Raw genomic sequence first — 13,410 nt, forward strand, 5'->3', positions numbered from 1 at the left:
TGTTCTCTCTCTCTCCATTCTGTTACCCTGTATCTTGTTGTTCTCTCTCTCTCCATTCTGTTACCCTGTATCTTGTTGTTCTCTCTCTCTCCATTCTGTTACCCTGTATCTTGTTGTTCTCTCTCTCTCCATTCTGTTACCCTGCATCTTGTTGTTCTCTCCATTCTGTTACCCTGTATCTTGTTGTTCTCTCCATTCTGTTAGCCTGTATCTTGTTGTTCTCTCTCCATTCTGTTACCCTGTATCTTGTTGTTCTCTCTCTCCATTCTGTTACCCTGTATCTTGTTGTTCTCTCTATCCATTCTGTTACCCTGTATCTTGTTGTTCTCTCTCTCTCCATTCTGTTACCATGTATCTTGTTGTTCTCTCTCTCTCCATTCTGTTACCCTGTATCTTGTTGTTCTCTCTCCATTCTGTTACCCTGTATCTTGTTGTTCTCTCCATTCTGTTACCCTGTATCTTGTTGTTCTCTCCATTCTGTTACCCTGTATCTTGTTGTTCTCTCTCTCTCCATTTTGTTACCCTGTATCTTGTTGTTCTCTCTCTCTCCATTCTGTTACCCTGTATCTTGTTGTTCTCTCCATTCTGTTACCCTGTATCTTGTTGTTCTCTCCATTCTGTTACCCTGTATCTTGTTGTTCTCTCTCTCCATTCTGTTACCCTGTATCTTGTTGTTCTCTCTCTCTCCATTCTGTTACCCTGCATCTTGTTGTTCTCTCTCTCTCCATTCTGTTACCCTGTATCTTGTTGTTCTCTCTCTCCATTCTGTTACCCTGTATCTTGTTGTTCTCTCTCTCCATTCTGTTACCCTGTATCTTGTTGTTCTCTCTCTCTCCATTCTGTTACCCTGTATCTTGTTGTTCTCTCTCTCTCCATTATGTTACCCTGCATCTTGTTGTTCTCTCTCTCTCCATTCTGTTACCCTGTATCTTGTTGTTCTCTCTCTCTCCATTTTGTTACCCTGTATCTTGTTGTTCTCTCTCCATTCTGTTACCCTGTATCTTGTTGTTCTCTCTCCATTCTGTTACCCTGTATCTTGTTGTTCTCTCCCTCTCCATTCTGTTACCCTGTATCTTGTTGTTCTCTCTCTCTCCATTCTGTTACCCTGTATCTTGTTGTTCTCTCTCTCTCCATTCTGTTACCCTGTATCTTGTTGTTCTCTCTCTCTCCATTCTGTTACCCTGTATCTTGTTGTTCTCTCTCTCTCCATTCTGTTACCCTGTATCTTGTTGTTCTCTCTCTCTCCATTCTGTTACCCTGTATCTTGTTGTCTCTCTCTCTCCATTCTGTTACCCTGTATCTTGTTGTTCTCTCTCTCTCCAGTCTGTTACCCTGTATCTTGTTGTTCTATCTCCATTCTGTTGCCCTGTATCTTGTTGTTCTCTCCCTCTCCATTCTGTTACCCTGTATCTTGTTGTTCTCTCTCTCTCCATTCTGTTAACCTGTATCTTGTTGTTCTCTCCATTCTGTTACCCTGTATCTTGTTGTTTTCTCTCCATTCTGTTACCCTGTATCTTGTTGTTCTCTCTCCATTCTGTTACCCTGTATCTTGTTGTTCTCTCTCTCTCCATTCTGTTACCCTGTATCTTGTTGTTCTCTCTCTCTCCATTCTGTTACCCTGTATCTTGTTGTTCTCTCTCCATTCTGTTACCCTGTATCTTGTTGTTCTCTCCCTCTCCATTCTGTTACCCTGTATCTTGTTGTTCTCTCCCTCTCCATTCTGTTACCCTGTATCTTGTTGTTCTCTCTCTCCATTCTGTTACCCTGTATCTTGTTGTTCTCTCTCTCCATTCTGTTACCCTGTATCTTGTTGTTCTCTCTCTCCATTCTGTTACCCTGTATCTTGTTGTTCTCTCTCCATTCTGTTACCCTGTATCTTGTTGTTCTCTCTCCATTCTGTTACCCTGTATCTTGTTGTTCTCTCTCTCTCCATTCTGTTACCCTGTATCTTGTTGTTCTCTCTCTCTCCATTCTGTTACCCTGTATCTTGTTGTTCTCTCTCTCTCCATTCTGTTACCCTGTATCTTGTTGTTCTCTCGCTCTCCATTCTGTTACCCTGTATCTTGTTGTTCTCTCCATTCTGTTACCCTGTATCTTGTTGTTCTCTCTACATTCTGTTACCCTGTATCTTGTTGTTCTCTCTCTCTCCATTCTGTTACCCTGTATCTTGTTGTTCTCTCTCTCTCCATTCTGTTACCCTGTATCTTGTTGTTCTCTCTCTCTCCATTCTGTTACCCTGTATCTTGTTGTTCTCTCTCTCTCCATTCTGTTATCCTGTATCTTGTTGTTCTCTCTCTCTCCATTCTGTTACCCTGTATCTTGTTGTTCTCTCTCTCTCCATTCTGTTACCCTGTATCTTGTTGTTCTCTCTCCATTCTGTTACCCTGTATCTTGTTGTTCTCTCTCCATTCTGTTACCCTGTATCTTGTTGTTCTCTCTCCATTCTGTTACCCTGTATCTTGTTGTTCTCTCTCTCTCCATTCTGTTACCCTGTATCTTGTTGTTCTCTCTCTCTCCATTCTGTTACCCTGTATCTTGTTGTTCTCTCTCTCTCCATTCTGTTACCCTGTATCTTGTTGTTCTCTCTCTCTCCATTCTGTTACCCTGTATCTTGTTGTTCTCTCTCTCTCCATTCTGTTACCCTGTATCTTGTTGTTCTCTCTCTCCATTCTGTTACCCTGTATCTTGTTGTTCTCTCTCTCCATTCTGTTACCCTGTATCTTGTTGTTCTCTCTCTCCATTCTGTTACCCTGTATCTTGTTGTTCTCTCTCTCCATTCTGTTACCCTGTATCTTGTTGTTCTCTCTCTCTCCATTCTGTTACCCTGTATCTTGTTGTTCTCTCTCTCTCCATTCTGTTACCCTGTATCTTGTTGTTCTCTCTCCATTCTGTTACCCTGTATCTTGTTGTTCTCTCTCTCTCCATTCTGTTACCCTGTATCTTGTTGTTCTCTCTCCATTCTGTTACCCTGTATCTTGTTGTTCTCTCCATTCTGTTACCATGTATCTTGTTGTTCTCTCTCTCTCCATTCTGTTACCATGTATCTTGTTGTTCTCTCTCTCTCCATTCTGTTACCCTGTATCTTGTTGTTCTCTCTCTCTCCATTCTGTTACCCTGTATCTTGTTGTTCTCTCTCTCTCCATTCTGTTACCCTGTATCTTGTTGTTCTCTCTCTCCATTCTGTTACCCTGTATCTTGTTGTTCTCTCTCTCCATTCTGTTACCCTGTATCTTGTTGTTCTCTCTCTCTCCATTCTGTTACCCTGTATCTTGTTGTTCTTTCTCTCTCTCCATTCTGTTACCCTGTATCTTGTTGTTCTCTCTCCATTCTGTTACCCTGTATCTTGTTGTTCTCTCTCTCTCCATTCTGTTACCCTGTATCTTGTTGTTCTCTCTCTCTCCATTCTGTTACCCTGTATCTTGTTGTTCTCTCTCTCTCCATTCTGTTACCCTGTATCTTGTTGTTCTCTCTCTCTCCATTCTGTTACCCTGTATCTTGTTGTTCTCTCTCTCTCCATTCTGTTACCCTGTATCTTGTTGTTCTCTCTCTCTCCATTCTGTTACCCTGTATCTTGTTGTTCTCTCTCTCTCCATTCTGTTACCCTGTATCTTGTTGTTCTCTCTCTCCATTCTGTTACCCTGTATCTTGTTGTTCTCTCTCTCTCCATTCTGTTACCCTGTATCTTGTTGTTCTCTCTCTCCATCCTCAGCAGTAGTGTCTGTTGCAGGATGGCCTTCCTCCACAGCCGTCTCAGTTCTGCTCGGCCACGTTTCTTCCTCTCTTCCGGAACCACGCCTAGTGATCCGTCTCCAACCCCGCACACAGACACGCCCCTGCCATCTAGGGAGCAGTCACCCCTGTCTGAGATGGGGAGAGAGAGAGGGGGGAGGAGAGAGGGAGAGGGGGAGGAGAGAGAGAGAGGAGAGAGAGAGGGGGGGAGGAGAGAGAGAGAGGGGGGAGGAGAGAGAGAGAGAGAGGGAGGGAGGGAGGGAGGTAGGGAGGGGAGTGAGAGAGGGAGGGAGGCAGGGAGCGAGAGAGAGAGAGAGAGCGAGAGAGAGAGAGAGAGAGAGAGAGAGAGAGAGAGAGAGAGGGAGGCAGGGAGCGAGGGAGGGAGGCAGGGAGCGAGGGAGGGAGTAGAGAGAGAGAGGGAGGGAGGGAGTAGAGAGAGAGAGGGAGGGAGGGGGGAGAAATGGGAGGGAGAGAGAGATCGGATAATTCATTAGTGTCCATCTATGCTGCTATAGACCCCATTCTCTGGCCCCTAGCCCCTGAGTCCAGGGTTCCCCATTCTCTGGCCCCTAGCCCCTGAGTACAGGGTTCCCCATTCTCTGGCCCCTAGCCCCTGAGTCCAGGGTTCCCCATTCTCTGGCCCCTAGCCCCTGAGTCCAGGGTTCCCCATTCTCTGGCCCCTAGCCCCTCCCCCCCAGTCTCACCTCTAGATACAGGTAACATCCACAGTGTGTGTGTGTGTGTGTGTGTGTGTGTGTGTGTGTGTGTGTGTGTGTGTGTGTGTGTGTGTGTGTGTGTGTGTGTGTGTGTGTGTGTGTGTGTGTGTGTGTGTGTGTGTGTGCGCGTGTGTGTGTGCGTGTGTGCAGGGCGTTGGCTCTGGTGGAGCCAGGGTGTTTGCAGAGGAGGGGTGGGTGGAGGGTGCCACTGTGGCCGAGTGCGTCAGTTTCTTAAGAAGTTTGGTTGTGTTTGTTTTAGTGACTGTGCTAGTTTCAACACTCCTTTCAACACAACCACACACACCCATTACACACACACAGTTTAGATTCATTAATTGACTATCAGGTTCTTCCATGCTACTCTGTGTTCTATTTGGTGTGTGTGTGTGTGTGTGTGTGTGTGTGTGTGTGTGTGTGTGTGTGTGTGTGTGTGCAGTACGTACAAGAGAGGATTCAGTAAACAACATTCACATAACAATCAGCCTCACCCTGAAGGACTTTAGCTCAGTGGACTAACACAGTCTCGTAGGGTTACAGATGGTTTCAAACCCAGTCAGTAGCAGAGAGTTAAACATTAAGGAAGTAATAAGTAATAACCTAACCCTCCCTTCCTAACCCTATACCTAACCCTGCCTTCCTAAACCTAACCCTCCCTTCCTAAACCTATACCTAACCCTCCCTTCCTAACCCTATACCTAACCCTCCCTTCCTAAACCTAAACCTCACTTCCTAAACCTATACCTAACCCTCCCTTCCTAACCCTATACCTAACCCTCCCTTCCTAACCTTATACCTAAACCTACCTTCCTAACCCTATACCTAACCCTATACCTAACCCTCCCTTCCTAACCCTCTCTTCCTAACCCTATACCTAACCCTCCCTTCCTAAACCTATACCTAACCTAACCCTCCCTTCCTAAACCTAACCCTCCCTTCCCAACCCTATACCTAACCCTCCCTTCCTAACCCTATACCTAACCCTCCCTTCCTAAACCTAAACCTCCCTTCCTAAACCTATACCTAATCCTCCCTTCCTAACCCTATACCTAAACCTACCTTCCTAACCCTCCCTTCCTAAACCTAACCCTCCCTTCCTAAACCTAACCCTCCCTTCCTAACCCTATACCTAACCCTCCCTTCCTAAACCTAACCCTCCCTTCCTAAACCTAACCCTCCCTTCCTAAACCTAACCCTCCCTTCCTAACCCTATACCTAACCCTAAACCTAACCCTACCTTCCTAACCCTATACCTAACCCTCCCTTCCTAACCCTATACCTAAACCTACCTTCCTAAACCTATACCTAACCCTACCTTCCTAACCCTAAACCTAACCCTCCCTTCCTAAACCTACCTTCCTAACCCTATACCTGACCCTCCCTTCCTAACCCTCCCTTCCTAACCCTATACCTAACCCTCCCTTCCTAACCCTATACCTAACCCTAAACCTAACCCTACCTTCCTAACCCTATACCTAACCCTCCCTTCCTAACCCTATACCTAAACCTACCTTCCTAAACCTATACCTAACCCTACCTTCCTAACCCTATACCTAACCCTCCCTTCCTAACCCTCCCTTCCTAACCCTAAACCTAACCCTCCCTTCCTAAACCTACCTTCCTAACCCTATACCTGACCCTCCCTTCCTAACCCTCCCTTCTTAACCCAATACCTAAACTTCCCTTCCTAAACCTATACCTAACCCTCCCTTCCTAACCCTATACCTAACCCTCCCTTCCTAACCCTATACCTAACCCTCCCTTCCTAACCCTATACCTAACCCTACCTTCCTAAACCTATACCTAACCCTCCCTTCCTAACCCTACCTTCCTAACCCTATACCTAACCCTCCCTTCCTAACCCTCCCTTCCTAACCCTATACCTAACCCTACCTTCCTAACCCTACCTTCCTAACCCTATACCTAACCCTCACTTCCTAACCCTATACCTAACCCTCCCTTCCTAACCCTCCCTTCCTAACCCTCCCTTCCTAACCCTATACCTAACCCTACCTTCCTAACCCTACCTTCCTAACCCTATACCTAACCCTCACTTCCTAACCCTATACCTAACCCTCCTTCCTAACCCTATACCTAACCCTCCCTTCCTAACCCTATACATAACCCTCCCTTCCTAACCCTCCCTCCCTAAACCTAACCCTCCCTTCCTAAACCTCCCTTCCTAAACCTTCCTTCCTTAACCTGACCCTCCCTTCCTAAACCTGACCCTCCCTTCCTAAACCTGACCCTCCCTTCCTAAACCTGACCCTCCCTTCCTAACCTGACCCTCCCTTCCTAACCCTCCCTTCCTAAACCTAACCCTCCCTTCCTAAACCTCCCTTCCTAAACCTAGCCCTCCCTTCCTAAACCTCCCTTCCTAAACCTAACCTTCCATTAGGTTGGACCACTATGCCTAAACTAAATGAATACCCACTTCCTACAAATTCAACATTTACGGACAATTACAACTAGACAGTAGTTACAGGTAGTTACAGGTATGGTATTACAACTAGACAGTAAATACAGGTAGTTACAGGTATGGTATTACAACTAGACAGTAAATACAGGTAGTTACAGGTATGGTATTACAACTAGACAGTAAATACAGGTAGTTACAGGTATGGTAATACAACTAGACAGTAGTTACAGGTAGTTACAGGTATGGTATTACAACTAGACAGTAAATACAGGTAGTTACAGGTATGGTAATACAACTAGACAGTAGTTACAGGTAGTTACAGGTATGGTATTACAACTAGACAGTAAATACAGGTAGTTACAGGTATGGTATTACAACTAGACAGTAAATACAGGTAGTTACAGGTATGGTATTACAACTAGACAGTAAATACAGGTAGTTACAGGTATGGTAATACAACTAGACAGTAAATACAGGTAGTTACAGGTATGGTATTACAACTAGACAGTAAATACAGGTAGTTACAGGTATGGTATTACAACTAGACAGTAAATACAGGTAGTTACAGGTATGGTAATACAACTAGACAGTAAATACAGGTAGTTACAGGTATGGTATTACAACTAGACAGTAAATACAGGTAGTTACAGGTATGGTATTACAACTAGACAGTAAATACAGGTAGTTACAGGTATGGTATTACAACTAGACAGTAAATACAGGTAGTTACAGGTAGTTACAGGTATGGTATTACAACTAGACAGTAAATACAGGTAGTTACAGGTATGGTATTACAACTAGACAGTAAATACAGGTAGTTACAGGTATGATAATACAACTAGACAGTAAATACAGGTAGTTACAGGTATGGTATTACAACTAGACAGTAAATACAGGTAGTTACAGGTATGGTATTACAACTAGACAGTAAATACAGGTAGTTACAGGTATGGTATTACAACTAGACAGTAAATACAGGTAGTTACAGGTATGGTATTACAACTAGACAGTAAATACAGGTAGTTACAGGTAGTTACAGGTATGGTATTACAACTAGACAGTAAATACAGGTAGTTACAGGTATGGTATTACAACTAGACAGTAAATGCAGGTAGTTACAGGTATGGTAATACAACTAGACAGTAGTTACAGGTAGTTACAGGTATGGTATTACAACTAGACAGTAAATACAGGTAGTTACAGGTATGGTAATACAACTAGACAGTAGTTACAGGTAGTTACAGGTATGGTATTACAACTAGACAGTAAATACAGGTAGTTACAGGTATGGTATTACAACTAGACAGTAAATACAGGTAGTTACAGGTATGGTAATACAACTAGACAGTAGTTACAGGTAGTTACAGGTATGGTATTACAACTAGACAGTAAATACAGGTAGTTACAGGTATGGTAATACAACTAGACAGTAGTTACAGGTAGTTACAGGTATGGTATTACAACTAGACAGTAAATACAGGTAGTTACAGGTATGGTATTACAACTAGACAGTAAATACAGGTAGTTACAGGTATGGTATTACAACTAGACAGTAAATACAGGTAGTTACAGGTATGGTAATACAACTAGACAGTAAATACAGGTAGTTACAGGTATGGTATTACAACTAGACAGTAAATACAGGTAGTTACAGGTATGGTATTACAACTAGACAGTAAATACAGGTAGTTACAGGTATGGTAATACAACTAGACAGTAAATACAGGTAGTTACAGGTATGGTATTACAACTAGACAGTAAATACAGGTAGTTACAGGTATGGTATTACAACTAGACAGTAAATACAGGTAGTTACAGGTATGGTATTACAACTAGACAGTAAATACAGGTAGTTACAGGTATGGTAATACAACTAGACAGTAAATACAGGTAGTTACAGGTATGGTATTACAACTAGACAGTAAATACAGGTAGTTACAGGTATGGTATTACAACTAGACAGTAAATACAGGTAGTTACAGGTATGGTAATACAACTAGACAGTAAATACAGGTAGTTACAGGTATGGTATTACAACTAGACAGTAAATACAGGTAGTTACAGGTATGGTATTACAACTAGACAGTAAATACAGGTAGTTACAGGTAGTTACAGGTATGGTATTACAACTAGACAGTAAATACAGGTAGTTACAGGTAGTTACAGGTATGGTATTACAACTAGACAGTAAATACAGGTAGTTACAGGTATGGTATTACAACTAGACAGTAAATACAGGTAGTTACAGGTATGGTATTACAACTAGACAGTAAATACAGGTAGTTACAGGTATGGTAATACAACTAGACAGTAAATACAGGTAGTTACAGGTATGGTATTACAACTAGACAGTAAATACAGGTAGTTACAGGTATGGTATTACAACTAGACAGTAAATACAGGTAGTTACAGGTATGGTATTACAACTAGACAGTAAATACAGGTAGTTACAGGTATGGTATTACAACTAGACAGTAAATACAGGTAGTTACAGGTAGTTACAGGTATGGTATTACAACTAGACAGTAAATACAGGTAGTTACAGGTAGTTACAGGTATGGTATTACAACTAGACAGTAAATACAGGTAGTTACAGGTATGGTATTACAACTAGACAGTAAATGCAGGTAGTTACAGGTATGGTATTACAACTAGACAGTAAATACAGGTAGTTACAGGTAATTACAGGTATGGTATTACAACTAGACAGTAAATACAGGTAGTTACAGGTATGGTATTACAACTAGACAGTAAATGCAGGTAGTTACAGGTATGGTATTACAACTAGACAGTAAATACAGGTAGTTACAGGTATGGTATTACAACTAGACAGTAAATACAGGTAGTTACAGGTATGGTATTACAACTAGACAGTAAATACAGGTAGTTACAGGTAGTTACAGGTATGGTATTACAACTAGACAGTAAATACAGGTAGTTACAGGTAGTTACAGGTATGGTATTACAACTAGACAGTAAATACAGGTAGTTACAGGTATGGTATTACAACTAGACAGTAAATACAGGTAGTTACAGGTATGGTATTACAACTAGACAGTAAATACAGGTAGTTACAGGTATGGTAATACAACTAGACAGTAAATACAGGTAGTTACAGGTATGGTATTACAACTAGACAGTAAATACAGGTAGTTACAGGTATGGTATTACAACTAGACAGTAAATACAGGTAGTTACAGGTATGGTATTACAACTAGACAGTAAATACAGGTAGTTACAGGTATGGTATTACAACTAGACAGTAAATACAGGTAGTTACAGGTAGTTACAGGTATGGTATTACAACTAGACAGTAAATACAGGTAGTTACAGGTAGTTACAGGTATGGTATTACAACTAGACAGTAAATACAGGTAGTTACAGGTATGGTATTACAACTAGACAGTAAATGCAGGTAGTTACAGGTATGGTATTACAACTAGACAGTAAATACAGGTAGTTACAGGTAATTACAGGTATGGTATTACAACTAGACAGTAAATACAGGTAGTTACATGTATGGTATTACAACTAGACAGTAAATACAGGTAGTTACAGGTATGGTATTACAACTAGACAGTAAATACAGGTAGTTACAGGTATGGCATTAAACTAGACAGTAAATACAGGTAGTTACAGGTATGGTATTACAACTAGACAGTAAATACAGGTAGTTACAGGTATGGTATTACAATGGTATTACAACTAGACAGTAAATACAGGTAGTTACAGGTATGGTATTACAACTAGACAGTAAATACAGGTAGTTACAGGTATGGTATTACAACTAGACAGTAAATACAGGTAGTTACAGGTAGTTACAGGTATGGTATTACAACTAGACAGTAAATACAGGTAGTTACAGGTAGTTACAGGTATGGTATTACAACTAGACAGTAAATACAGGTAGTTACAGGTATGGTATTACAACTAGACAGTAAATGCAGGTAGTTACAGGTATGGTATTACAACTAGACAGTAAATACAGGTAGTTACAGGTAATTACAGGTATGGTATTACAACTAGACAGTAAATACAGGTAGTTACAGGTATGGTATTACAACTAGACAGTAAATACAGGTAGTTACAGGTATGGCATTAAACTAGACAGTAAATACAGGTAGTTACAGGTATGGTATTACAACTAGACAGTAAATACAGGTAGTTACAGGTATGGTATTACAACTAGACAGTAAATACAGGTAGTTACAGGTATGGTATTACAACTAGACAGTAAATACAGGTAGTTACAGGTATGGTATTACAACTAGACAGTAAATACAGGTAGTTACAGGTATGGTAATACAACTAGACAGTAGTTACAGGTAGTTACAGGTATGGTATTACAACTACACAGTAAACACAGGTAGTTACAGGTATGGTATTACAACTAGACAGTAAATACAGGTAGTTACAGGTATGGTAATACAACTAGACAGTAGTTACAGGTAGTTACAGGTATGGTATTACAACTACACAGTAAACACAGGTAGTTACAGGTATGGTATTACAACTAGACAGTAAATACAGGTAGTTACAGGTATGGTATTACAACTAGACAGTAAATACAGGTAGTTACAGGTATGGTATTACAACTAGACAGTAAATACAGGTAGTTACAGGTATGGTATTACAACTACACAGTAAACACAGGTAGTTACAGGTATGGTATTACAACTAGACAGTAAATACAGGTAGTTACAGGTATGGTAATACAACTAGACAGTAGTTACAGGTAGTTACAGGTATGGTATTACAACTACACAGTAAACACAGGTAGTTACAGGTATGGTATTACAACTAGACAGTAAATACAGGTAGTTACAGGTATGGTATTACAACTAGACAGTAAATACAGGTAGTTACAGGTATGGTAATACACCTAGACAGTAAATACAGGTAGTTACAGGTATGGTATTACAACTAGACAGTAGTTACAGGTAGTTACAGGTATGGTATTACAACTACACAGTAAACACAGGTATGGTCAGGTATTCTCTAGAATATAACAACTAGACAGTAAACACAGGTATGGTCAGGTATTGTCTTCAGTCTACTGTCGTGGTATAACCTGTTCTGGGTACTTATGTTTGTACATCGGCATTGTTGATTAAATATGATTTGTCACACTCCATCTGTCACCAGAGAACTGTAACTAAAACCTGGCCAAGGAGAGGGAGAGAGGGAGGGAGGGAGAGAGAGAGAGAGAGAGAGAGAGAGAGAGAGAGAGAGAGAGAGAGAAAGAGAGAGTGACAGAGAGAGAGACAGAGAGAGAGACAGACAGAGAGAGAGAAAGAGAGAGAGAAAGAGAGAGAGAAAGAGAGAGATAGAGAGAGATAGAGAGAGATAGAGAGACAGAGATAAAGAGAGAGATAAAGAGAGAGATAAAGAGAGAGAGAAAGAGAGAGAAAGAGTGAGAGAGAGATAAAGAGAGAGGAAGAGAGAAAGAGTGAGAGAGATAAAGAGAGATAAAGAGAGAGAGAGAGAGAGAGGGAATGGGGAGAGAGAGAAAGAGAGAGAGACAGAGAGAGAGAGAGAGAGGGAATGGGGAGAGCGAGACAGGGAGAGAGACAGAGAGAGAGACAGAGGGAATGGGGAGAGAGAGACAGGGAGAGAGATGAGGAGAGAGAGAGAGCGTGGTGGTAGACGGTAGGTAAATTGTGTATTACCTTAAATACATGTTTACACAGGTATAAAGGTGGAGTTTACACATGTAGGAACAGTAACCTAGTCTCTACTGTACCAGACCGACAGTAACCCAGTCTCTACTGTACCAGACCGACAGTAACCTAGTCTCTACTGTACCAGACCGACAGTAACCCAGTCTCTACTGTACCAGACCGACAGTAACCCAGTCTCTACTGTACCAGACCAACAGTAACCCAGTCTCTACTGTACCAGACCAACAGTAACCCAGTCTCTACTGTACCAGACCGACAGTAACCCAGTCTCTACTGTACCAGACCGACAGTAACCCAGTCTCTACTGTACCAGACCAACAGTAACCCAGTCTCTACTGTACCAGACCGACAGTAACCCAGTCTCTAATGTACCAGACCGACAGTAACCCAGTCTCTACTGTACCAGACCGACAGTAACCCAGTCTCTACTGTACCAGACCGACAGTAACCTAGTCTCTACTGTACCAGACCGACAGTAACCCAGTCTCTACTGTACCAGACCAACAGTAACCCAGTCTCTACTGTACCAGACCGACAGTAACCCAGTCTCTACTGTACCAGACCAACAGTAACCCAGTCTCTCCTGTACCAGACCAACAGTAACCCAGTCTCTACTGTACCAGACCAACAGTAACCCAGTCTCTACTGTACCAGACCGACAGTAACCCAGTCTCTACTGTACCAGACCGACAGTAACCCAGTCTCTACTGTACCAGACCGACAGTAACCCAGTCTCTACTGTACCAGACCGACAGTAACCCAGTCTCTACTGTACCAGACCAACAGTAACCCAGTCTCTACTGTACCAGACCAACAGTAACCCAGTCTCTACTGTACCAGACCGACAGTAACCCAGTCTCTACTGTAC

At 42.0% G+C, this 13,410-nt stretch overlaps 1 protein-coding gene across 1 annotated transcript in view; it reads right to left on the reverse strand.

Moving 5' to 3' along the window:
* The window catches only part of LOC139394303 (TBC1 domain family member 1-like), a 141,790-nt gene that overhangs the window by 69,105 nt on the left and 59,275 nt on the right, over positions 1-13,410 (reverse strand). The window contains 1 exon segment of the mRNA XM_071142335.1: positions 3,676-3,861. Within this exon segment, the coding sequence (XP_070998436.1) occupies positions 3,676-3,861 (186 nt within the window).

Source organism: Oncorhynchus clarkii, unplaced genomic scaffold, assembly GCF_045791955.1.
Source record: "Oncorhynchus clarkii lewisi isolate Uvic-CL-2024 unplaced genomic scaffold, UVic_Ocla_1.0 unplaced_contig_9911_pilon_pilon, whole genome shotgun sequence".
In the NCBI taxonomy this organism is placed as follows: Eukaryota; Metazoa; Chordata; class Actinopteri; order Salmoniformes; family Salmonidae; genus Oncorhynchus; species Oncorhynchus clarkii.